Source organism: Camarhynchus parvulus, chromosome 1 (genome assembly GCF_901933205.1).
Source record: "Camarhynchus parvulus chromosome 1, STF_HiC, whole genome shotgun sequence".
Classification (NCBI taxonomy): Eukaryota; Metazoa; Chordata; class Aves; order Passeriformes; family Thraupidae; genus Camarhynchus; species Camarhynchus parvulus.
Window position 1 is genome coordinate 109742538 of NC_044571.1, and position 27919 is coordinate 109770456.

A 27919-nucleotide genomic window follows, 5' to 3' on the forward strand; every position below is an offset into this window, starting at 1 on the left:
TCTGTTTAATTTTAGTACAGAACCAGTGTAGAACACTTGTTTTACAACGTTTTCAACAGAAGACAAATCCTTGGCTCTAAAAATTAATCCCATGCAAATAATAGAATCTCAGGATGCAGAAATTTACAAAGAGATTTATGAGTTTTTCAGTTGCATAAGAATAAAAAGAAAGAAATAGCTAACTGTTGAGAAATACAGATAAAACTGAAAATGCTACATAACAAATACAACAATAAAATTCACATTAAATTATTTATTCAGTAATAAACAGTGACATTTTTCTTCATACAAAGCCCCCCCCACAAACCCCCCATCAGTTTTGATGAGAGGGGCAAAAATTCCAATGGAGTTTTGAGGGAAGCAAGGTGGGAAAACAGGTGGGGGGGAAGAGAGGGGACCCTGATTTGACTGATGGTTTTAAACAACAGCTCCAAAGAGCCAGCAGGGAAAGTGCAGCACAGTTCTGCAGATACTTCACTCACTACTGTAAACCTCAAACTCCTATAAACACTGCTTGTCTATAGGTACCAAATTCCTGAGCCCCAGCTTACCAGAATCAAGGTTGGACCAGCCCTGGCCACCACAGGACTGCAATTCAGGCTGGTCCCAACCACGCCAATGCCACTGGAGGTTTCCCAGGACACCGAGAGGAGGAAACAGCTCTCAGGCTTCTGTAGGCAAACAGCCACAGTGCACAGCTGATTTATATTGGAGGCTTGAGCCTTTGAGCAGGTGCATGAAATAATTCGGGTGTTTTAATAACCCCCATCCCTAAATTTTCTTTGTTTGGAGCTGGAAAAAAAAAAGAAAAAAGAAAAAAAGGTGCATTTCCCAGGGAACTCCAGTCCAGATTTCCGATGTCCCACCAGGGTGGCATGGAGACTGCAGAGCAAGAACTGGGAGAGGGTCACAGGCACTGAGCAGACCAAGGGCAGCTAAAACATGGCTAAAGGGGCTAAAACACAGGTTTCCAGGGACATCTACAGTTCCCCTTGGCAACCATTTCACCCCTTAAGTATAAACCCGCTAACACAGCCTAAATTTAGTGTATTGAGCAGTGGCTGCCCAACCATGTACATACAGTTCTGGAGAGGATCTTCTCTGCTCTCAGCTCCACCAGCTCAACCTTTCCAAGACCACTCCCACCTCTCCTGGATTTTGAACTTGCTCAGGCAAGAGAACCTCACTTTTAAAGGGGAATCTTCCTGCACCACAATTCTCAGATTGTGCCCATAGGGCTAATATGTGAAAGCAGTATTTATTTTTAAATACTTTCCCACTTTACATGAGATTTTAGTTCCAAACATGCATCAACTTTTTTTATAAACCCACACACAAACAATATTTATCATCCAAATACCCTTTAGAAGCTCAGAGGCTGACATAATAAAACCAAGGATTCCACTTGAAAATATATGTATTTCTAAATTGTTTATAAGGAAATATATATGTTGCTGGTCCATTGATACGGAGCAAAAGCTTGTACCTGAAATTAATTAAGATAATCATATTCAGACATAGGCTTGTCTGCTGAAACACAATATATTGCACCTCTCTACATAACTGCTGATTTCGTGATCATCTTTATAGATACAAACCAGGTGATTTGAAAGGGCTTTTTTAATGTGTTTTTGTTGTGTTCGGGTTTTTTAACAAGTAGGGAAAAAATTCACTCCTGAGTTAACAGAGAATGCAATAAAATGCCTACATTTTCCATCTCAGATGAGATTTGATGAAGTCATTCACTTCATTTCCAAAGGACATGCATTTGAGGCACAAGAGTGGAACAAAGGGAACAGGTATAGCTACATGTGAATGTGTATAAATATATTTGTAGAAAAATATATCCATACACATGAAGAATTCTGGGAGAAGCACAGCAAGACATGTAACAGCCTGGAAGCAGAAAGGCTGGGTGAGGCAAGGCAGTCCTCAGGGCAGGTTGGAGGAAATGTGACATTCCCATCCCTCTCTATATACTGTGATGAGAGATCTGTTCTCCAAAGTGTTTCGATGCAGGTGTGGATGATTGAGACAAAGCTGTCGTTCACTGAGGACAACCTGAACTTGTGTGGCTGGTGAGGGAAGGAATCAGAACAGAGTCCATTTTACTACTGTCAAGTGCAGCTTATTCAGCTCTCCAGCAATTCCAGAAATCCAATCTCCTGGGCAGTCAGTGGCTGCACTATTCCATCTTCATGTTGGGATGGAAATGGGCCACTGGAAAAAACTGGCATTTGCCTCTGACAAACTGGTGGACAACTTGAACCCTTCCAGTCTTCAAATGAAGACATAAAAGTTGATGTCAGATTTCTCAACATTAACAGGAATAAAATAAAACCCTGGACAACTTTAGGGAGGTCAGTATTTTGAGTTTCTTGAAATAAAACAATAACTTCCCTATGTTCTCCCAGAAACAGTGACAGAGTACAACATGTTTTATAAGCCCTCTCAAAATGAATCATCCACTTTCTTGGGACAGCATCAGAACACACCACACATAAAAAGAACGAAACAACTCCTTTGGTAATGCATTAAGACACACAACTTATCTGTGACCTGATTTCAAGGGCCTTTTTTTTTTTCCTATCTGCAGAAACACAAGCAGGCTCAACCTTTCTGCACCTTCTGGCTGCCATCGATTCCCCACCACTGCAGGCGAGCGCTCCTCTCCTCTTCCAAGAGCAAAACCATGGCAGCATCTGCTTCTCATAAGCACTTCTGTGCGTGTGTGTGAGTGTGCGTGTATGGGAGAGAGGCAGAGAAGGAAATCTGCTGAATTTAACTCAAAAGTTTGTCACAGGGAAGGGTGGGTTTGGTTTTTTTTTCCTTTTCCATCCCTCGAATTGTAAAGCAGGGCTACTGCTACGCACTTAGGTTTTTCCTTTCTCACTTGTTAGCACAGGGGACACTTAGTGACTGAGGGAAAAGAAGAATTTCTTTCACTTTTTAAGTTGACAGACTGGTGCACGAATGGCTGCAGACAACAGCAGGTTTTTATTGGCACTTGTCACCCAGAGTTTGCGGAAGTTCCACCGGCTCAGTCCCAGGTTCAGCAGCAGAAACTCTGTGCAGAACAGTAGTCCTGGAGGGGAAGAGGAAACAGCTTCCCCACTTCTTCATCCCCACTAACCAACAACTCAGAGATACAATCCACAATGAAATTCCAGTGCAAACTGTGGGCCTGTTTTGTTCCTGTCCTGTTTTGCTTTGCCATCTATAGGGAACCAAGCCCTCATAGTATGAGCTTGTGAAGGGGAAGGCAGAGAGCAGACTGCTCTGGTTAGGCTTTGAACTATTTCAGGAAGTCAAACACACCTCAAAAAGAAATGCTACCTTTTCTTTTGCTTCCTCTGCCACCCAAACTCTCCATCCCTGAAGTTCAAAGAGGACACACTGTCTTCTTTAATTTCCACTTTTGCCAAGTCCAAGGGGAAAAAAAAGAAAAGGAAAAAAAAAAAAAAAAGCTTAAGATTTTTTTTCCTCCCAGTATTTCTCATACAGTCAACATTCCTAAGTCAGAGCTCTTTTTCTTGAGATACTTCCTGAACTGTACTGTCCTGATAAGAAAGTGAACGGTGGCAGCTGGTACTCCATTCCCTCCCATACAGTTTTCCCACTGCATTATGAATTTATTGACAAATTGAGGAGCTAGCTCCACCAGAGCAGCAATAATATAGAGAACTGTCATGAGAGCGAAATTTATTGAGAGAAAGAAATACTGATGGACTACAAAGATGAGGGAAAAAACCCCACCACATTTAATTCATCATCCCAACAGAGAGACTACAACCTTATTACTCTGAAGCAATATTTAAGCATAGTCCATTCAGCATTTATACACTGTCTCAAACTTCAAATCAGCAAGGTAGAGACTTAAGGGTCTTGCCAAATTGTGATATAATCCTAATGCCTCCAGTGCCAGCATGTCAAGCCCTCTCCCTTGACAAGGGAGAATGCTCAACACCTCATAGGATCAAGTTCAAACAGCCTGGAGGGAAGCAGCAGTGCAGGGAACCTCGGAGTGGCAGGCGCTTCCCAACACCCCCCTCCCCTTTCACACACAGATCCATGTGGTTTCCACCTGACAAAACTACATTTACAACACTCAGTGCCTTAAAATTAAACTCTTTCTTATCTCAGCCATGTGTTTGTGTCTTGGTTTTTCCAGTTGGCTGCCGTGTCTCTCAAACAGGGATGTCTGAGAGCAGCGGTGACAGAAATACAATGCTTTGTAAGAGCCTTAGGAAATACTACAGAGGGACCCTGGTGCACAGAGCAGAAGGGGAACATCTCCAAGCCACAGCCAGGACCCAGCAACCCGGGTGCTGACCCTGGGCTCCCCTCAGTCCCACCAAAGCCCACGCTGGAGTCCCCAAGGGCTGCGCACAGAGACCGACCCAGCTCCTGCCCACGGCGGCCTCGCAGCCCTCACTCAGGATTGATGGTGCCCACCTTGGCTCCAACCAAAGCCTTTATTGCCAAGTCAGAGCCAAGGCCCAGGCCAGGGGGATGTCCCAAGCAGAGGGGCTGTGGCTCCACGTGGCCCCAGTGCATGCAGGCCTGCCTGGTTATGAAATGCAGCGCTGCAGTTGAGGTCCCACAAACCCCACGGCACAGCCCAGCCCAGGCAAACTCAGCCTGAAGGCAACAGGAGCTCTCCTTGTGTTCTCCTTGTTGTGAAAACCTTTTGTTTCCACAAGCCACACATTTTTATAAACCTGGATTATTTTTCTTTTTGATCATTTTCCCTGAATATTGATGTTGTAAGTGACCACCTTGAAATGGCTTAGCTGAATGTCCTGTCTGTAAGATTTTACTGATATTTATGAGCACCATAACCCACAGAGAACTGTGCTCAACAGCTTCAGTGGATCATAGATGAGGCCCATATTCGTGTCTGATTTAAGAGTATTTGGTCCATTTTGAAAGAATGGATGGGTGGGAAATGCAGTTGCTGTAACCTCAGGCTTTGCTCTATGCTAAAGGTGTTTGCAAGCTTCTCACAGCACAGCACAAAGTCACCTTTAGAAGCAAGAAAAACAAAAACACTTACTACAATCTAACACGAGGAAAAAAATATTTGGCTGAAACTTCAGGTGTGAATTATACTTGCTTAAGCTAGAACAAAAGGACAAAAACATCAGAATTCAGTAATGTGGAAACAAAGGAGTTTAGCTCTTTAAAAAGAAGAGAAAGATAGACATTTGAGGTAACAAACAAAAAAAACCCAAAATGCACAAACACATCACAGACATCTAAAAATAGCATTTTATACATTTTTGCCAGTGCTTCTCTGAGAGCAAGTTCTTTAAACAGAACTTAACAATTTTACAATTTTTTTTAAAAAAATATGTCATCCTAAAATAGCCCATCGATCCTTACCCAAACTTTCTGTATTTCTACAAAAATAGATGCACAAAGAGCTACAAAATACTGTATTCCTGAAAGAAGGCGCACTGTAGTCAAGGGAGAGTCTTTTTTCCTGACTATTGAGACTGTTCATAAAAATATCAAGCTGAACAAAACGAAACACTGTTAAAGGAGCAGAAAGGAGTTAGGTTGCCCAGCTGCAGCAGGCTCAGATGAGGAAAGAAAGAAAAGTTAGGTTTCTGGTTTTTCTTCCAACACTGTGGGACCCATAAACGGCCTTACAAATAAAAGGCTCAATAGCAAAACCAGAATAGTTGGCTCTTCATCTTCATGTGTGTCCTTTGCTCCACATAGAAGGAGTCAACCACTGCTGTATCACCCACCCAGCTCTGCTGACTCCAGCTTTAGCTGGTCTTAATTTCTCTGCACCTCAGAACCAAGCAGTTTCCTTGCTCTTGTCCTGATGCTGTAGACCTACATTTCAGAAAAGAAAAGGAAAATAATTAGTATCAATAAATATTAAATTAATAAATCAGATGGTTTCTTCTTCCCCCTCCCCAAGCAACTAAAGAAAAACAAGTTTTGAATTTTAAAAAATATTTTAAAAATAAAAAAAACCCACACCAAATGACAATTTAACAGTTTAAAGGACTTGTTAGCAACAGTGTTACTGCTCCAAACCTTTTAGTTTACGAGGGGTAAAATTAAACCATATTGAAGTTTGATTCTGGCTCAAGCATTTCAGAAATGGTGATAAAATTCCTGCATGCGATTCTTTGGCTTGAGCTTATGTGGAACATGGCATGGAGCGAAAAAACCCCCCATAAAGGTCTGCATCAATTATCCAGTAGGCAGTAGAGCAATATTTCCAGGCAGGGCCCAGCCACAGACACCATCTCCTCTAGGAAATGCCTGGGACACTTCAGGATTTCACAGTTTCTGTGACATTTCACCTCGCAGAGGAGAGAGGGGAAAATGTTCCTGCAGCAGGCAAAAAAATCCCAAATAATTTCACCTACAGAGTGCAAGATTTCCAGCCAAGAATGGCTAGTGCTTCCACATGGGAAAAATTAATGGTTTTCAGCTTGCATTTGTTATGAGTTCCTCTAACATTTTCCTTTGTAAAAAAGTGAGGACTATCTAATAAATGTGGTGCTATGCTGCGGCTCTAGCATTATAGACTTGGAACTTGAGTTATAATCTGGGATTTCTCTGCTCCAGAGGGATCCAATCCCTCTGTTCACACCTAAAAGGGCATAAACCTCAAATGCAGACAATAGAAGGGCAGGTGCAGATTAAATGTCTCAAAGAAGATACATTCTTGCTCATTTATAGGGAAAGTAAAGGACAGAGATGCAGGCACAGATTTTCAGAGGTAAAAAGGCACTCCAAGTCTCAACGATTTAAAACCTGTCCTTTGATGTTTTGAGGCAAGTAAATGACATTCCATGAAATAAAGGCACATTTCTCACTACAAGTCATCATTCCTGCTATGCAATGTACCCAGGCACCTGACTTGCTAAGAGTTTTGGGTTAATTTCACCACTAATGTAAATAGGTGCAACTCCAGACCTCTGTGATGCTGTAACCACCAGAGCTCTGTGTTCGTGTGATGTTTAACCATGTGCTAGGCATGGATCTCATTTCCAAATCCAGTCACACAGTGAATATGAAGGAAGACCCATAAGTTTTCAGAAAACTTACAGGCAGGCATGGAGGGTTCAGATCTGACAACTACTCCCCTTGCTTTAAGATTATAAGCAATTAAATATTTAATGATGATCAACATTTCAGAGCTGAGCTGCAAAGCAATTAGCACTCACTCATAAAAGATGAGAGCATATGGCTCTATCCTTGTGAGGATCCCCAATCAGGGTACAAACACTTGTGTGCCCAGCAGTGAAGAAAAAGGGAAAGCAGAGCCCACAGGTGTGCTGCACCAAACCTTGTTTAGAGCTTTCTGCTCCATTTCACGTGCACTTGTACCTGTTTCTGCAGACTGGAAAAACTGGGATATCCCTCAGCTAGAGCATGCCTATAAAAACATGTTCAGAGGCTCTTTATTCAATGAAGATGTCTCCTTGTTGCTTAAGAGCTATTTGTTTCCCTGGCAGCATCATAGACAGCCATAATGAACTGCTGTTCCTTTCAAAGCTGCCTCAAAGCTAGTGATGACAATTTGGGACTATTTTTCCCTTGCTCTTGCTGTTTACAATTTTTTAAACAAAGATGAACCACCACCCCCCGGCAAAAAAAAAAAGAAAAAAAAAAGTCAGCAGAAAACTTTCAGAGCATAAAGAAGTCATTTAAGTTCACCAGTGGACCACTAAAGGACACCAGAGGCCATGGAAGCCTGTAAGAAGTGAAACAGGCTATATGGCTCCTAGCAGCTTAAAAAAAATGACACACACACGTTTAAGAGATCTTCCATCTGACAGCAGCAATTGGTAGAAAGGGAGTAACTAGCTGAACAGGCACCTCCCTAGGCAGGTGTCTTTGCAAGGCACAAATAGCTGTAACAAGGAGGTTTAAGGTATAGCTACACTCTAAAGAGCAAGAGAAAACAATCCAAAAATCCAAACTTGTCCTATTTACAGAACTGAATGTGGAACACTTTCCATGCCTTCTCCTCATTATATTCCCATCTCCTTCAAGGCAAGGCCATCTGCAGTCCTAACACAGAATCCAAGGCTGGCTACTCACCCAGAGCTCCCACCTGCAGTGCTTTCCTTTCAGCAAGGAAATCCTCACTTGCACTGCATGACCCAGCACTGCCACTCCAGCAAATCCCCCTTCCCTGGGCCACCTACATTAGAGCTAACTGCCACACAAACATTATGCAGGCTCTGTGGGAACATCTAGGCAAATCTAATGAGTTGTGACAAACTTGTGGGATGTGTGTGAACACAGACAAATGTACAGAAGGATTGCATTGGCCCCTCCAACTCCACTGTATCACACTGACAGGCATTTCCAAAAGGGGATTTTCCACAGTAAACCAGGACTAAAGGATGCTGATTAATTCACCTAAATTTGAAGTTATTCACTGCAATGTGTGTAACTTTAGAGGATGAAGAGCACACACCTCAGTTTTAATAGATTTACAGCCATCACTCATGCCAAAGTCCTGCTTTGCTTTTTCGTGTGCTGGGGCTGCAGGAAGCCTCCTCCAGCACATCTGTCCCACAGCAGGACAGGATATCCTCCTAGGCTCTGCAGTGGCAAGGCAAGATGCTCTTCTCTCCTCCCCGTGGGCTGCCTGCAGCACAGCCAAACCCCACTGCTCACCTGAAGGGTCTGGGGTGCAGGACACATCCCTCCCTGCTCCCCAGGAAAGCACTGATGGCCACAATCACCAGCAGCACTGAGACAGGAATTCCCTTCCCCAGTCCCTGATGTGAAGTGCTGGATGTGGCTCAAGCACAAGCAGGAAACTTCAGTGGTGACACTGGATTACAGCTGCAGCCCTGAGCCACAGGCAGAGCTGGTGACAGCCCAACCTTGCTTTGCTTGACACCAGCAGGGCAAGGAGCTCAGGCCTAAATCCAAACAGTCTCTGCTTATTCCAAGGTGTTTACATCAATGCTTGACATGAAATGTACTCTTTTATTGAGCATTGCAGCTTGTGCACTTTGGAAAGACACTACACACCAGCAGACACAAACCTAGCAGGTTTTAACAGCTCTTGATGCAGACCAGCACTTTCTTTAATTGCACTTGGACTGACACAGAAGCTTCCAAAAGGGTTAACTTGCAGCCTACAACGTGAGGATTAAGCCACATTTAATGGCAATCAGGTAGCTAAATCCTCCTTCATCCCCTAAAACAGGACCATGTAAGTTCAAACAGACGTGCCAGACAGATCAATAGTTTGTCAGCCCTGTGCTGATGTCCCACACAATGTGTTCTGAGCCATAAATTCCCAAACTACACCGTGCATGCAGTGGGAACCTCCTCTTAACCTCTGGAGTGATTCGGCATCATCCATTCTTGAGATGGATCATCTGGCTTGGCACGGCAGAGATGCAACAATGTAGCTGCAAGAGGGTAAGATTACAGCCAGCCTGCCCTGATCCCAACACCATCATTCCACATAACTCAGCGTGAGGAATTTTGCAGATGTTCCTACAATCCATGTGACAGTAGCACAAGAAATGTGGCCCATGGTAAGAAGAGGGAGAATCAGTTTGTAAAAGGACTCCAAAAGGCAATGTCCAGGTATAGACCAAATGAACATTTTTAACATAAATCACCTGAAGCTCATGAATCTGATATATTGACAGCTCCACAGGTTATTTTCTCCAGGGATATATGAGCAAACACTTTCAGAACTGACATATTGTTTCCACTATGTCCTTACCCTACTCTGGAGAAAGCACTTTATGTCACTAAAAGCCAGTTCACTCTTCCAGGCTCTTGAGTTTGTAGCCTCTCTCTTGAGATAGCTCTCTGACATTGGAGTTAAATGTAATGAAATGCTGTGTGATGTGGAGATTTATCCAGTATAATCTGCTCTCCCTGAAGTGCACATGAAGCAAGTGCTGGATGTGACTCCACGTGCTACTCGAGCAACCCCCTCCCCTCCCCACACTTTCCCTGGGATGACTCTGCTGGATGTGCACACAAAACCCTGAGGCAATTAAGCTCCATCTTCTCTCCATGCCTCGAGTGCCTGTAACCAAAGCTCTTGTCTCAACTGCACAAGCTGCAGGCAAGGCTGAAAAGGAAGCTCAGCCTTCCAGCCCTTTCCAAAGCAAAGGGTGAAAAGCATGGGAAAGATGAGTGTGCAGGGCAAGAGAGCAAATAATTGTAATTGTAATCACAGGTTTCCACTACCTGCTGTGTTCCAATGCTGCACCCTTGTTTTCAAAACTGGGGCTGCCTAACAGGGTTTTGCTGTTGTGTTTCAGTGTGTGACCCTTTTGAACAGTCTCAAACTAGTGAGACACTGGTCTGCTGAGATTCTCTGTTTCTTCCAACCAGTCACACGTTTCCCCTCTTTCTTTTTCCCCACAGGAACTCAGACTAAAACCCACACAATCAGGCATGGGTCAGAAGTGAACAGTTCAGATCCTTCCCACTGTCTCCCACGCTGAGGAACCAAATGACATGCAAGGCACTGCCAAATCAGGATCCTGACTAAATTAGCACCCAAATGTACCCTTCCACAGGGATTTTCATAAGGAGCAGGCAGCACCAAGCCAAAGCTGTGTTTGTTCCCTAAGGAAGTGCTAGGACCCAGTCCTTTTAGAGGTACTTGCTCCTTAAAGAGAAAAACAGCTCACAGCCTAGGCTGGACTTGTACCTAAGCCAGGCAGAGGCTTCTCCTGACTAACAATTCCTTACAGAGTTCTCTGTTCCATCCCCAAAAGGTTAAGCCAAATACCAGGGCTCTGCAGGTGGGGCTGGGTCCAGGAGGGCTTGTCCCTTACACCAGTGACAGCGGCACTCTGCTCATGCTTCAGAGAAAACACCTCACTCCCCCCTTATGGGGTTTGTCACAAAGGAAAAATCTCAAGATCCCAGTCTGGTTAGTTTATCATTCTGAACCCAAAAGCACAAAATATAATTATTGCTGTTTTGCTGGTTTAGCTAGAAATGTTATTTATATATAAATTGTTAAGAATCCTGATAAGCTTTTTTTTAGTTTTATTGACATCAAGACAGAAAGTGGCATAGTATTTAGAGATTACTGGTTCCCAGTTGCTTTAAAGGGAAGAGATAGATTTGAATTAGGTTCATAGTATTTAATCTTTAAGAAACAGCCTTTTTTACTCCATCCATTATTTACTCCCCTGCCCACTAATCAAGGCAAAGAAATGGTTCTCAGACACTGAACCAGTCAGACAGAGCTATCAAAAATTGAGACAAATAGATACTTTAAGGAAAAGGGAACAAAGATACAAACCTAGTGTTTCCTTAATCAGATAACATAATGTCTTTAAGAAATACTGATCTGCAAGGATTGCTGCTGGTGAGATAAATATCTAACCAAAAAAAGGAGCCCTCAGTGGGGCCCATGAGCTCCAGGATGGATGCACTGGGAACTGTCAGTCACTTGATGGCCAGAAACTTCAAACCCTGAGGGGCTGCCAGACAGCTTCAGATGCTGAGGCAAGAGACTGCCACTCAAAGCTCACAAACACAGATGGAGTTCATGCTCTGCACTTCAGACTACAGACCCTGCAGTAAAATGAATTTAATTCACACACCTCTGCCTACACCCTATAGAAAGATGTTTAGATTGATGGTAAGCTCAATCAGCACCTCTGTTCTCCATGTGACAACTGGATACTACACAGGAAGGAAATGCTGAGCTGCTCCATCTCAAGATGCAGTCCTCAGGTTATTAGTTCATTGGAGCTAAATATTAGTGGATGCACATATGAACTAGCTGAACAAGCTGAGAACTTCCTTGTGGAAGCATAATTAACATTTTCCGACAATATTTAAATAAAAAGGAAGCAAAACAACCTGCGCATTGTGCCACAATTCGTCCAGCTTGCATGGGACCAAGGCAGATAAAGGTCTCTCAGCAGAAGGCACATATGAACTAGCTGAACAAGCTGAGAACTTCCTCATGGAAGTATAATTAACATTTTCTGACAATATTTAAATAAAAAGGAACAAACAAAAAATGCAGATCGTGCCACAACTCATCTCTAGCTTGAATGGGACCAAGGTCTTCCAGCAGAAGGCAGGAAGAGCTGCCCCGACAGCAATTATAGGAGGGATTCCCACATTTGTGGGAATCATTTGGACACGTTTTTGTTTAGTGCTTTCTGCTCCATTTCACATGCACTTGTACCTGCTTCTGCAGATTGGAAAAATGGGATATCCCTCAGCTAGAGCATGCCTATAAAAACATATTGAGAGGCTCTTTATTCAATGAAGATGTCTCCTTGTTGAGAGCCAGCCTTGCTTCAGCTGCAGGGAGTTCATGTCTGCTCAAACAAGTCACAGACGACGACAACAACAACAAAAAAATTACAAAAAAAATATTTAAAAAATTACAAAAACCAAGCCATCTTACCTGTATCAAACCCAAAGCTGGGCACGATGTCCACGGTTCCGTGGAAGGCTCCGGCCCAGGCTGAGGTAGCGCCGGCGGCGGGCTCGGCCTTGGCCCCGTCGGCCTGGGCCGCGGGGATCCTGGCGGGCGGCGCTCACCGAGGGCACCAGCAGCGAGCCGTAGCGCGGCTCCCGGTGCTGGGCATGGTGGTGAGGGTGGTGGTGGTGGTGGTGGTGCACGTGGGCATGGTGAGGGTGGTGGCGGTGCACGTACACGTCGTGCATGTGTGCGTACGAGGGGCTCACCTGAGACGCTAAGGGGTAGGGCCAGGCCTCGGGGGCGGCCGGGGCAGGAGCCGGGGCAGTCTGGGGCAGGCCGTGTCCCGGCCAGCTGCCGGGGTCTGCTGCTGCTGGGAAGGTGCCTGGTGCAGTCACGGGGAAATCAGGGTGCACGCCGCTCAAGCAGGGGGGAGGAGGAGGCTGGTAAGAGCTGGTCCAGAAGGAGGTGGGGAATCCGCTCCTTTGGCTTGAAATCGTGGAGCTCTCTGGTGGGGAGGAAAGAAGGGAAGTGTGACTGAAGCTGAACAATGCATCCCAGAATAAAAACCTTACAACGATTTGCTGCTCTCTGAAGTTTGGCTGAACTCAAGCTTCCTCAGTAAATACAGAATCACTGGACATTTGAGGTAGGAAGGTTTGTCGCTCTGATTTTTTAAGATTTTCTAAGTAAATACAGAATCACTGGCCATTTGAGGTAGGAAGGTTTGTCACTCTGATTTTTTAAGATTTTCTAAGTAAATACAGAATCACTGGCCATTTGAGGTAGGAAGGTTTGTCGCTCTGATTTTTTAAGATTTTCTAAGCCTTCTGATGTTTACATTCTTGTAACGAACTTTCTCACATACTTCATGTAAATAACTTATTGTTTTGCATTCTTTTATGGAGGAAGGGAAATTTGATGGACTGTTAGTTTGTCCAGTGTCATTGGAGAGGTGGCACTTACACCCTCCAATCCACTGTCACTTTTGGAAATCTATAAATGTTGGAGTCAGAAAATGAACCTCCCTTTTTTCACCTTGAGAGCAGCAGTGTGTGCGCTCATGTTGTTCTGTGTCCTATAGTGACAAAGATTGTCTAGTCCAATTCCCCTGTTCAACTGGGGTCACCTGGAGCAGCTGTTCAGGACCATGTCCAGTCAGATTTTGAGTGAGCTCCAGACTCTGCAGCCTTTCAAAAAAAAATCCCCAAAAGCAACAACCAGCCTAAAAAATCCAACAAAACAAAAAGTTTTCTTGTATTCAGATGGAATTTCCTGTTTTCTAATCTCGGCCTATTGCCTCCTGTTCTGTCAGCAAGCATTGCTGAAGAGAGCCTGGCTCCCCCATCTTCATTCCCTCCCATCAGGTTTTCACATACATATGATCCCCCCTTCCCAAAGAAGATTTTTCTTCTTCAGGCTGTAGAGTCAGAGCCCTCTCAGGATCTTGGTACAGAAATTGCGAGCAGATGCTAACTCCTGCCCAGACTAGAGCACATCATTTGCAAAGGCAGCTGTTGTGGCTGCAAATGCTTCAGAGGAAAGAGAACCAGCTCACACTACAGAACAGAAAACACTTGGCTAAAAGAACACCTGATTTTCTCAAACTAATTGCATGCTTTGATGGGATAAAGGTCATATCTAACACAACTTATGTTATTCCTTCATAGAATAGATCATGATGCCCTCTACCCAGTAGGATCATACAAGCAGAACTATCTATGTAGCTCAAAAAGGTTTTTGTCAGAACTTGCTGCTTCTTACAGCTAAGGCTCAGCTTATATTTAAATGGATTCCAATACCTCTACATTATGAAATCACATTCTAAAAATTCCTCTTTTGAAGGAGCAGTTAGTGTTTTTGATGTGTAGCAAAGTCTTGGCTGCTCCATTCTCACAATCCTCTTGCCAGCTCAGGCTAGAAAGTACTGCTTCGTGCAATATTTCTCAGCTCCAACAGGACTTTTTTTTTGGTCAAAGATGGAAACATAAAAATACAGAACTTCACCTCTGATGAAAGAACAGTCATAAAAATAGCCTATGGAGAAATAAAGCCAGGGAAGTTTAGCATTTGATGAGGCGAGGAATCCTCTGTTCCTCATAACTTTTGTAAAAGTGGGTTTTTTTAAATCACCTTTTGTTTTGCTTTGTTTAATAAGCAGCTGGAATGAGACTTGGGTGAAGACACCATTGAGAATGAGCAGATTCTTCAAACACTCCTGCCTCTGAACTTTGCTTATACAAAAATATTTTGGAAGTAAAAAACTTGAAAGTGTTTTCTGACTGCATCACTAGGACACTCGTGTCTCTGTTTTAAAATCCGTTAAAATCAGAGAAATTTTTCCACACATCAGTTGGCTTTGATTTAGGCAGTTTTTTTGAGTCTGATTAACTTCCGATATTGGAAACAAACTTTGCAAACATACCATGGACAAACGTTGTGGATGCTTTGTGCCAAAATGCTTCAGAGGCTGCAAACTTATCTGGCAAGCTACACTCCATGGGTTTCTTCAAAAGGCTGGGCTGCTTTTAGCAATGTATTTTTATTGCAATTCATGCTTGAAGACTACAGAGAGCTTCAAGCATATTACAGAAGCCTCAGCACTGCTCCAAAATTGGTATTGTTCCTTGTTTGTAAACCACCCCTTGTAAAAAGGGATTACACTGAGATGGAGAGTATGTATGGCTTGTGCTGTTGGCAGCAGGGCTGATACAAAAAAAAAAGCAAACTTCATGTCTATTCTGTTGTTTTCCACACTACTTAACAGAAGAGCATAGCCTGACAATGCTCTGCCAGTACTCTGGAAAATTAACCTCTGTAATCGAGTTTTTGAAAACTATCTGGCTGTTATCTGCATGGAAAAGCCCTAAATCCAAAGCCCTGCACTTCAAAAAAGCACAGAAAACCACAAAGTATCTGCAGGACAGCTTTAGTAACAGGAGAGAGCACTTTAAACCACTGAATCTGCCAACGTGAATTCGTCCCAAATTGCATAACAGCTTGGCTTTACCAGTCATGCAGGAGGTCCAGGCCACAGCAAACACGTTTGGTCACCTTCACTTTTCAAACCTGTGCAGGTTTCACAAAGCCATCACTGCTGCCTGATCCTGCCATCACTGCCAGGGGCCAGCCCCCACTGGCACCACTGAGTGTGGCCATTCTCACTGGGAAAGGTCACTCCTGCCACTGGACACAAAGGCTCAGCCCATGTCACACAAACATGCAGGAAAATTTCACCCACTCCGAGTGCCCAGGGATACCTGGCCTCTGTGGAACATGGAGAAACAGCCAGGTCCACACTGCTCTTGAAAAAGAAAAAAAAAAAATTCAAAAATCTCTGTGCTTCCATGGCCTTTCAGGAGGCATTTAACAAAAACTGCCAAGAAAGATACTACAGTCACCACAATTTCCTACCCTAAATACAGGGAGGCAGGGACAAGGCAACATCCCAGGGACCACGAAGCTGTGGCTGATGCAAATGTTCATGGTGGTCAACCCAAATGTTCACAGCACACACTGAAAACACACCAGAAGTGCACACACTGGAAAGGAGACAACATATGGAGCTTTCTGTAGCACAACATCAGCTCTCACTTAAGGCAAGAGGAAAGAAAAGATAGAAAAACAACCCAACACTTTCAACAAGGAAAAACATGTTGATAAAAATACCATTAAAGTAACATTAGTGTCAAGGTATCATTGGCACCAGCAAAAGACTTCAGGCAGCTACACCTAAAATTCAATATTCACATTACTCAAGCCTGTCATATAGAACTGTATTTTATAAAAAATCAGTTTTCAAAATAATTTTTAGCCCAACCTGATCAACATGCAAATGATAAAAAATTGCTCTTTTCAGAACAACAGGTTCTGTTTTTATACGTAAGCAAAATCCCTCCTCAAAACAAGCAAAAAAACCCCTGCAAACCTTAATGATAAAATCAGAGTTTGCATTTTTATCAGAACACCTTCAAAATAAATAAGAAAACAAAAAAAGATGAAACAAAAGTCAAAAACATTGCTAATCCCTCCTTTCTTACAGATAAAAGAGAAAAGGCAGTGAGCTAGGAAGCCAGTTCATGCTCACACACTTTCCGCTGAAACCTGCATCTCCCAAAACAGCTATTGCAAAATAAAATACTTTCTAGTTTATCTCTGAGTAAGAAATTGACAGCAATTCTGACTACCCATGAAGGTTATTTGTGGAAGAACCTCAAGCTAATGATAATTTAACTTCTTTAGGTAATGGGACACAAGCTCACATTCATGTGCTGTAACTGAGCATCTTTGATATTGTGCATAAACCAGAAGACCAAGCTGACAGTGTTGGTCCTTCCAACTTGCTTTCAAGCAGGAATATTTCAGAAACCCATCTGGGCCTGATAAAAGCTCCTGTCAGCTTCTCTTCTCTGGAGCAGCAAATGCTGCCAGCTCCCAGCAGCCTCCCCAGGGATTTCCATGCCCCTGAAGCAGGTGCAGGGATGGTGCAGGGTGTATCTCCTTACTCTATTCCCAGAAGATGTTCGGGACATGCTGACCTCCATTCCCCACTGAGGGCATGGGGCACACGGGGTCAGGGGGCAGCATGGCTGGAGAACCCTCGCACCAGGCCACTCAGAGCCCTCTGGGGATGGCTGTGAAACCACAGAGGGGGGACAGGGAAAAACAACAGGGTATGTCTGAGGCCAAGGGGAAGACACGCAACCTCACCCACGGAACATCCCCAGGCTCGCTGAAGAGGGCTTGCTGTGGGCATGGGGTCTCTGGGGACTGCCTTGATCCTGCTGCTAAAACATTTATAGCCTGTCTGGGCCATTTATAAACGCTCCAGTCTCCTTTTTAGTAAGCATAGGTTCAATCCTGCTCTCAGTCGAGTCCACGGAAAATTTCCCATTAGCGTTAATGGTCCCAGCTCAAGCCATAAATTCCTCCAGCTCCCCAGCCACTTGTGCTGACCTTTGCTTAAACTTCCTCGGATTTGTCATCATCCTTCTGGAAAGCAAGTTCTTCTGTGCTATTTTTCTCTTCACAGTTGTTTCCAAATATCCCATCTCTCTTTAGTATCTGTGGCTATCATCAGTGCAGTCTCACCTCCACATCACTGATTAGGAATACCACTGCTCCAGCTCAGATCCTCTCTCATCAACCCAATGTAAGGCCATTGCTCACCATTACTCATTTGCTTAGTCTGCACCCCTCTGCCAGTCCACGTAAGGATGTGATCAGAAACAATGCAGCTGTAGGGTTCTTAAAAAACACCCAGACTGCCACATCCAACAAAATGGAAACAGCAACTTATTGCCACGCTTTTCCAATGTGGAAGTCTTGTCTGTAGTGTCTCTGGCAAGATCTGCTCGTTGTCACACCAATACATATAAAGTATTCAAGCATTTATGCGCATAACAAGAGGACAGCGTTGTTACTCACTGTGTTAGGACAGCCAGTAAATGCCTCACAGAACCTACCACATTTCTGCTCCCTGCTTGGAGGCACAGTAATGTCATGGCCATTTTACACCCAGCAAGCCATAACATCATCTGTACCTCTCCCACAAGCAAGCTGCAAAGGAAAACTACCACGTGGCTGCAGCCACAGGAGCCAGGATTTGCCCCCCCAGCCCATTCCATCCCGTGCTGGCTCCTCCCCACCTGGAAAGCGGCCGCGGACAAATCCTGATCACCTGGCAAAGCCACTTGAGAAGGCTGCATAGGTTTCCTTCACATCCAAGGCCAGCACCCCAAACAGTTTTGCTCTTGGCTTCACAGGCCAAGTTGGCCTCACAGGCCAAGTTTCACACTTGGAGCTAAAAAAAAAAAAGCCTCCAACCTCGCAGCCGACGTTAGTGAAGTCCTCTCCCTTCCCAGCCCCTGGCAGAGACAGGATATGGCAGGAGCTGGAGATGCCTGCTCCTTTCACGCCTTTGGCTGCTCTCTCCCCCTTTAACACCTCAGATCACTCAACCCAAGAAGCTCCTCAGCTCTTGGAGATTTGAGGGGGATTTTCCACTTCCACAGAGAAGCAGAATTTCAGCTGCAATGCAAGTGTGTTACTGCAATGCAGCCCGAGTAAGCCGCGCCACAGAGACCAGGTTCCTGCCCCTCTTACCTCTCCACAGAGGATTCAGCCCTGCCTTGCTCTTGGAAAGGGCAGTCTCTGAATTGAAGCTACTGGCTTGGCTCAAAGCTCTCGAGAAGTGTTCATCCACCACGGAACCAATGTCTCCCTGGAAGTAAGTGAACAGGACACAGCGAGAGTTCAGGTACTCCATCTCGGCAGGCTGGTCTTTCTCATCCTCCTCTTGCTTGCTGGGAAGGCTCACTTCCAGAGACTCCTGCATCTTGTTGTACACAGCTAACTTCTTCTGGGATTAGAAACAAAACAAACAAGAGATGTATCAGCGATGGCATTCAGCAGAAGCTCAACATATAGTTTTCTTAACAAAAAATAACTGAATACACAGAATATTCATTTTGTAATTAAATTTGGACTACCTGAATACTTCACACTGGCATTTCACAAAGAAGAGAATACCAGCACCCACTTAAGAGTCTATTCCTCTCTCACACAGATGGACCTGCTTCTCAGGCATGTTTCACAACCACAATTTATCAGCACCAGCTTTCACTCAATACTTTCAAAAGAAAGCAGACAGGCTCTAACAATTCCCTCCTGATTCCCACCTGGGGAGGATATTCCATCAATAAAGGCTACAGAGGTCAAGCCCAGCCCTGTGGAAGAGTGGCCAGATACACAGCATGTTCATTTCACATATCCAGCTGGGCAAGCCCCAGGTTTCTCTGGGCACACTCCTCCAAGCTGAAAGCACAGGGCCCTCTGGATTCCCCACACTTACTGCTGAAGCTGTAAAGGTGGGAGAGTTCCCTGCTTCCTGAAAATTTTTCTACTGTATTGTCAAAATCCACAAAATGCATAAATTTTCACTCACTGACGACAGAATTTTTATCACAGGAAGTTATAGCTTGGGGTGGTGATTGGGGGCTGGTCAGGGGTTTGAGAGCTTGGTTTTTTGGTTGGTTTGGGGTGGTTTGTTGTTGTTTTGAGGTTTGGTGGAAGGGGTTTCTTTTCCTTTTTTCTCTTTTTTTTTTAACACCAGCTTTTGGGAAAAGGGGAAAAAAATTCAAGTCATAAAAAATTAACCATGTGATCTGGGGGAAGAGGGGGATTGACAAGTCCGCAAACACATGCAGAAAAATCCACCCCAAACCAAAAACACAGAGAAGCATATAAAAAATAAAACCCTCACAGGCCATCTGTGAATGGCTACTTCAGAATATTCTCTCTCTCTCTCTCAAATCAAACCTAAATGTCAAAATAAATGTGTGTGAAGATCCATTTTGCATGGAACATATTTTTCAGATGTTCCACTTTACAACTGTTTTCACAGGGAAAAAACCTCTCCCCACAACAGTCAAGCTGCAGGAATCATAGCTTTTAGCTAGCCAGCCATTTCCACAGCTGACTTTACACACAAGCACTTTCAGGAACCCAAAAACAACTACAGTCCATATGCAGAAGTATTTCATAGCATTCCTACAGAATTACAGTTTGACTTATCTTTAATGGCTTGCTTGGCAACACTCTAGCGCCATCAGAATCTCTTTAAGTTTATGGCTTTTTTACCCTTTTTCTGAAATAGTTGTATAGAAAAAGTTAAAGAACTACACAGTCTATAAAGTTTCATTTTTACAATAAATATGCTTGTACAATTTAGAAATAATCGAAAGTCATTTTCTGACCTTGTGTACCATCACTACATTTAAATTCAGTGCTTTCTAAAATCACATAATCTGACACAAATTCTCTCACTGCAGTACAAAATAAATGCTCGGGGGCAAAGTCTTAATTATGAACGGTTACTTTAAAAAATAACTGTAAGAAAGAGCTATTGACAAGTGGAATTAAAACCTATTATACTTAAAGCTCACGGCAAGTTAAGCAACGTATCTGACATTCCAGTGGGTTAACTGATAAATGTGAAGCAGCTCAGGGATACCATTAATTCAGATGCTGTTGCACAAACTGCAGTGAGGGACACAGGCAATTTTATTTCAGCTGGGGATATCCAGGCAATGGCCTGGATTTCCAGTAAACCTGTGCTTCACAAAGCAAGTCATACTGTGGCTCAGTTTAGTACAGTACTACTTAAGACTTTTGGGAGAACCACTGGGATTCACTTATAAAAGTAAATAAAATAAACAAAAATACGGAAACAGTAAAATAAAGCAGTTTTTAGTAAAACTAGAACTGGTACAATGAAATGGTCTGAGGTCGTAAACATATTTTTGCAAATGCAGAATTTGGGGTAAGCTACACTTTTTTTGGAAGTGCTTCGTGCCTTCTGTAAACAAACGAATCTCGGGAAAGTTCTCCTAATATTTGTTGCCCAAATGCTTACTAGGATATCACTCAAAGTGAGCTTCATGGTTTTGTCTGAGTAATCACAGACCCCTGAGACCTCAGTAAGAAAGAAACAATTCAAGCAACACTGCACATACAGGAGACACACACACTGGAAACCTGCAATGCATCCACTTTGGTGACTTGGCCATTCCTGAAGCTGCACCACAACCCAGATCCTCTTAAAAATGCAGGACAAGTGGCTGGGGAGGGTGCTTTTCTTATTTTTGGTTTCTCTTGGGCTTTTTTTCTAGGTAGAGACAAAGTATGAAAGAGATCTTCTAGAGAAATCTCAACATGCCAGACCCTGAACAGAGGCAGCAGAGCTGACTCCCATCCCTACAGGTGCTGGCACTGATGCTGCAGTTATGCAGATGCAGACACAAGCACGCAATTACAGACAGACACACACCGCTAACACAGCCCCTGGCTTGACTTGGTGATCAGGAAGGAAGTCTTCCAATGTTCCTATACAGGGACTGTAGCTCAGGAAATTAAAACTTATCTCCAGAGTGGCTTCTCTGCGCAGGAATGTTCCCCCTTCCACAGCTTAAGAATCTAATTCGTTTTCCATTTCAACTCTCTTCCCTCCCCTCCAGTCCATGGACAGTCATTACAAGATGCTCTGAGCGCTTGCTCCTTTCAAAACCACCAAATCTGACCTTTTTTTCTCAACGTAAAAAAAAAAATTTCTAATGCAACAAGAAAAAAATAGCAGGACAAATGGGTAAGAACAAGGCCTTGTGTGTGGATTATGTACAGTGCAAAGTTGTGGTTTGCAGCAAAGGATAAGAGTTCCAAATTAAAAGATTTTTCAAAACAGCAAGCCCGTGATCAGACACAGATCTAATTAATTTGCATTTCAGGAAGAAATTATCAGCCTGTAATTGCAAAACTCTTTAAGTAAGACACTACAGTGAGAGAAAGTTATTCAACAAATTTTCCTTGTATGCAATGTATATACATTCTTTCCACTGTATACATCCTTTGACAATGTGAGGGCTTTTTCCCCCCAACTCACCTAAAATACCCTGTTTGCACATGAATTCCCTAATTTTTGTTCTGACCTTAACAGTAACCTTCTCACAGTATTTTTGACTGCAGTTGTGTGAGTGGAAAACTATGCAAGACCATCAGCTGCGAAACGAATTTGTCCCACAATCATGGGGTGTGAGGGAACAAAAACAAAAAACCCACAAACACCAGGGTAGGTTTATGGTCACTAACCTCAGCTAGCCCAGTTTAACTTGTCCTTTTTCATTTGAACAGTTCTAGCATATATTTTAGCAGCCAATTCCATATGTAAGATCTTTACAAAGTATTTCTGACCAAACACAGTGTTATCCTCTTGTCAATGTTCAGTACTTTAACATATTTATGAAATACACCTCTCCCTTCCTTACACTAGAGACTGATATTAAGATTTCAGAGACTGATTCAGCCTCTGAAAAACAAAACAAACACCCAAAATCTTCTCCTGGCCAAGACACTGAATACTGAATTTAAATTCAGAATACAGAATTTAAGTGGAAAACAGGGAAATTCAGTGTCTATATCCCTTAGATAACAGACCCTAGTACATGGCTGAAACAGCACAATCTCTTGGTAAATTGAGCTGTACAGCCCAGGCTTCAACCAATATTATATGATTTTTATTTCATATATTCAACAAACAGGCAATTCTAAAGAAAATTTAAACCTTTAATTCAAATCGTACAACAAAAGGAAACTGAAGGCCAACACCATATCACTGCTGATATGGGAATATTAAAAAGGAAGTTTATTCTAAACAATCATTATCCTGTCTTCCTGAGCAAGAAAACAAGAAAAAATTAGAAAACAAGAAAGCATCTAGTCCAAAAATCTCACACAAAATCCTTGCCTTGAAGATTCCTGTTATTTTCTGACATACCCTACCCAGAACCAAGCAAAACTGTTCTCATGCAGCAAAATGTTGGCCACATTAAAGCCTGTGGCAAAAGTCCAAGTGACTTCAAGGGTCCCGGGTCTCACCCAGAGTGTCTGGTAAAAATGTCAGAACATTCCTCTTCGCAAATCCAAAAAAATTCACTTCCAGCAGAAACCAGTTAGTAGCCAGCAAAACAACAACAACAACAAAATAAAAACAACCATACTTTGAGAGCAGAGAATGTTTTACTTCAGCCAAGTTTGAATCAAAAATTCAGGCCAGCTCTTACTTTTCACATAAACTGGTTGCCTTTTCCTACAATTTATTATCTCCATACATGCCACCATGCAGCATATGGTCCTTTATGCTCCCAAGCATGAAAGTCTGGTGTGCCTGTGGCCACCTGTTACAGATTTTCCATTATGAGAAAAAGAACAGGAACCAAAAATAAAGAATAACTACGCTGAGGAAACACTATATGACCCTACCCTGAGAAAAAGGCTGTCATTTGACATAAGCTTCTGAGAAGGAATTCCAGCAACAAACTCGAGGCAAATCCTCAGACAGCCCTCCATTTGTGGAGCTGTCTGCCAAGCAGGCTCCCATTGATAACACAGAAAGTATTCAAGGAAGGAGACAATTCCAAGCAATCAGGGCACTGAATGCTGGGCCTGAAAGATGTGCTTATAGCAATGCCCTAGAAACATGAAACAATAACTTCCACCCACACAAATGAGCAAGGTGAGAGCTTCTCTTCAGCTGAGCCACTGGATTTGTAGAGGTAGAGCCTGGAGGTCTCGCTGTGCTCTGCTGATGGAGGGAGGTGGTGAAAAAAGAATGAATTTATACACCTTTTGCTGTATATGTAAACAGAGATGTATCCTAAAAGTTTAAAGGTCTAATTTTATGTAGCTAGAGGAAGATCAAATAGAATTTGGTCCCAGTCAGAATGCAGAGTAAAGTAAGCCGAACTTTTTTAATCAGTGATGTCTCATGGGATTGAAGCAAACAAAACCAACCAACAAAACCTCACACACAGGGCAGGACCTAACCCAGGTTAGACACCCTGTGAATGTGAGAGTAGATGAATTATGAGGTTATACAGCTTCCAGAGAAGTTAGTAGAGCAAATAGCAAAGGAATAGCCCTGAGAAAGAATCTGAACTGCAAAAATTGGATGTGAAGCCATGCTCTGCTGTTACCTGCCATTAGACACTGCAGACTGCCACACAGCATAAGCAGTGTAACAAGCCCATCCTCAAACCTGGGGACACATGGGACAAAGAATTTCACTGAAAAAACAAGTTACAGTATGTGAACTGGGGTTTAGCCACAGCCCGCTGACACAGCATCAAATGTGACCCAACCTTGTCTGCAACTCTGTCAGTTTGGAAGGAAGAGCCCAGTTAGTGACCTAAATTGCTAATGAAGACAAGGCCTTATCTGGACAAAGTCTGTCTACAGCACTGCCAGCAGAAAGTCTGACTTGAGCATATCACAACTCCTTATGCAAGACTTGATTTAGCAAGGACAGCTTTGGCTTAGATGTTGGCTTGCCTCTACATACCACGGAGAAATTCCAAAACTACCATTTACTGTAACTTCCCCTTCCAAGGGTGGTGTGTTAGTGAGCCTGGGTGAGTCCTACCTGAGCCTCAACCCTGCAGCTTGCTGTGCCCAGCCTGTTGTGACAGGACAAGCCATCCCTGTGTACCGGGAACACAATGGGATTCTGCTCCAATTACGTGTTCCCGAAGGCTCTCCGAATCCCGTTACACCCATTCCTCACCCAACCCATAGGAAAGCCAAAGCTCACTATTCCAGCTGCACAGCCCCTCAGCAAAGTGGACAGCAAAGAGCATTTTAATTGTGCCACTCTGCAGGGTTTTACCCTGACGCCTGCACAGCTCCCCACCAGAGACAGAAACACGTTCGTATCCTAACACCAGCACACGCTCGCTCCGTCTTTTGGCAAAGGAGTACGGAAATCCCGATCTATCTGTAAAATCAGGGCCACACCCCATCTTCATCAGTTCATTCTGGCACCATATGAGCATGTGTATATCCGTGTTTCGCTTGCTTCCCTCCAGCAAGCACCCTGGACTTGAGCAATCTCAAAGATCTAAGGTGCTAAGCCTCTGCTCCCATTAACATTCAAGAGGAATTCAGGCTTCAGCCCACTAAGAGCTTTAAAAAAGAAAAAAAAAATCCCATCTAAATTAATTTGCCAGTAAGTCCTTTCCTGGCTAAGGATGGGTGAAAGCTACATTTCCAGAAATTCTGCCTTTCTGCACAAGGCAAAAATCAATTCCGTGCTGATTTTAAGGGCAGAAAAAATACAGACGCAGAAATGCGGGAATAACTTTCGTGTGGGGAAACTTTAAAAAGGCACGATGGACCACCCCCTAAAGCTACAATATTTCTGCACAACCCAGGTGCACGCTAGTCCACCATTTAAAAGCAGTCTGAGACTTTCCATTAGAAATAAAAAATAAAAAAGGAGACAAGCATTTGAACCCACTTTGTCTTGCTGCAGGCACTTCCTCTGACCCAAAGAAACACGATGGGTTTGGCTCTCCAGAGAGATCCCAGAGCCCAGACACTTGAGCTCCACAGCTGAAGAGCTGCTTTGCTCTTTAAAGCTCACAAAACTGATGTCCAAGGCAAAACCAATTACACATTTGAGATGGCTTTACTACAAATACCTTTAGTAGAGATGCACAGGCTTTAGTTAGAGTGACACACCTGCATCTCATTGCCATAAGAAAAGGAAAGCCAACAGCAGCAGAGCATGGAAGAGCCTTCTCTCTCAGAAAACAAACTGAAAGACACCAGAGTAGTTCAATACCACTGAAAAATGCCTTGGTGGAGTCCTTGGATATTTTAAGGGTGAGCTCCGTTTTATCATCTCCAATGCAGAGACTTATTTTTAAGGTATCCCACTAATTCATCTTCCCTCACTGTTATTTTTAAACCACGGTTTTAATTCCAGCAAAGAGGAACATTCTTTACAACGGTCATCATCCTCACAAAGAGTGCAGGAGCGTTTTACATGTTGAACACATGTGTAAGAACCAAAAACCTGGCAACAGATTCTTCATCTTTTTTTGTTACGTTCTCTACCAGTTGATTAAGCATCTCTGCAAGGACAATTCTGAAGGAACAGAGACTTGCAAAATGTCACTCATTTCCCAAACAATAAATCTTGATGCTTGAGGAGCTCAATCTATGTTTACTTTTTTTTTTAATTTACAAAGCATTGGATTCAGAGAAAATACACAAACCACTCTCTAAAGTTAGCAGCTGTTAGAAGTAGAGGGTGCAACACTTTCTTCAGCAACAACAGCTTGGCTTTTCAGTCCGGCATCTGAGTAGCTTGTGAAGACCCTTCAGCTCCAAGTATGTCAGGAAAACCAGTGCAACCAGGATTCATGAAATTAAATTGTCAATAACACGTAGGATAGCCATGTTCAGAAAGCTTTTAGGTGGAAATGTGATATATGGCCAGCTCAGGACCTGTACTGGCTTATCAGAGCTATCTACGTTTCTTGCCTTGCTTATCTACCTCTACTTAAACAACATAACCCCCAAGAACTCAGTTTGTTTAAAATAAAATTTCAAGAAACTTCAGTGATCCTTAGAGTGTCCCTAGAACATTTAATACATGGCCCTGCCTTTGGAGGAAGAAATTTCATACCTCTGCTTAAAAACAAAAAGCACTACCACTTGAACATGACACGGTCATTTAATAGACTTCCCCATACTAAGTGTTCTACAGATCTGAGAGAGAAATACAGACAACACTTCCAGAGTTAAATGTCAGGAAGTTCAGCAGAGCTTCAATTGCCGTTTTCTACTTCTAGGTCTCTCAGTCAGAGAATGAGGCTATTAGTTTTTATCTATTCATTTTCCCTCCAAAGCACACAGGCTATGAACTGGACCTCCAGATACCCAAACACAAACTTCTTAAGTAAAATTACTGCATAGATGGACGATTTGCAAGCTCTGACCAAGATTAGAGAAGAAATAATAGCAAAGGCACTCTGCAAGAGGCAGAACTCACAAGTTTTCCAGAGCTTGCGTTTAGAGTGAACATGAGCAACCTGGACAAGTTCACTGGGGTATCACTTTTGCAAACGGGCTCTGTCTCCCAACAAAAAAAGGAAAAAAAAAACCAGCAACAGACGATTGGAATTTTAATGTTTTAGCCCATACTCGTGTCTCCCAGGCAAGTTGATACTAGGGGTCACTTCCCATGTACGGAGAAAACAATCTTCATGGATAATAATGATAAAACCTTATGGAATGCAGCAACAACCAAAAAATGTATTCTCAGATGACTACATTAGGGCCAAGTCAATATTAGTCCCACTTCACCCACGCACTGCATAGTCTAAAAATGCTGTCAGCCCGATAAGAATTTCCTGATTCACTTAAAAAAAAAAAAAAAAAAAAAAAAGAAGAAAAATACAACATCTGATCACCAAATTCAGCTGGTGGAAACTCGCCGCAGACGATCTTCCAGGGGATGAGCGGCGATGCGGTGCGGCGCGCCCCGTCCGCGGGGAGCAGCGCGGGTTCCGCCGGTGTGCGCGCCCGCGGACCGCACCGCGCCGGGCTAAGGCGCCGCTCCGCGCCCGCAAACGCGGCGAGAAGAGAGACCCAGCAAGGAAAGCGGACAGAAGGGGGAGAGGAGTAAGGAAATAACTTTTCCCTCCTGCCCCACGCCAGCTGAGCGAGCCAACATCCACCCGCCAGATGCAAGAATTTGGGGGGGAATGTTTTTTCCTGGTTAGGAAAGGTCTTACCAGGCTCCGCTGCTCCGGGGCACCCTCAGCAGCTCCCCGCATCTCCAAATCAGGCCGGGGGCTGCGGAGCGCATCGCGGGCTGGCCGGAGCGGAGGTCTCCGCCCAGGGCAGCCAGCGATGCGCCATGCACCCGCTGAGGGAGGGCCTCCCCAAAAAAACCCCCGCACCTCCCAGCCCCCCGCACCGCGCAGCCCTGCCCTCTCCGCCGCTCACCTGCGCGGGCGCGGCCAGATAGCGGGGCGCCCCGCACGCCGCCGCGCCGGGCTGCTGCATGGCCACGTCCGAGCAGCTCATGGCCGCGGCCGCCCCGCGCCACCGCCGTCTCCCCCTTCCTCTTCTTCCTCCTTCTTCTGCTGCTGCTGC

General features: G+C 43.9%; 1 protein-coding gene across 1 annotated transcript; it reads right to left on the reverse strand.

Annotated features, from left to right (window-relative positions):
• Positions 1 to 221: 221 nt before the first annotated feature.
• VGLL3 (vestigial like family member 3) lies at positions 222 to 27919 on the reverse strand. Its single transcript, XM_030956292.1, is given in 5 exon segments — positions 222 to 5847; positions 12407 to 12530; positions 12532 to 12929; positions 18527 to 18782; positions 27770 to 27919. Coding segments are annotated over 5 exon segments (903 nt in total). The 5' UTR covers positions 27851 to 27919; the 3' UTR covers positions 222 to 5803.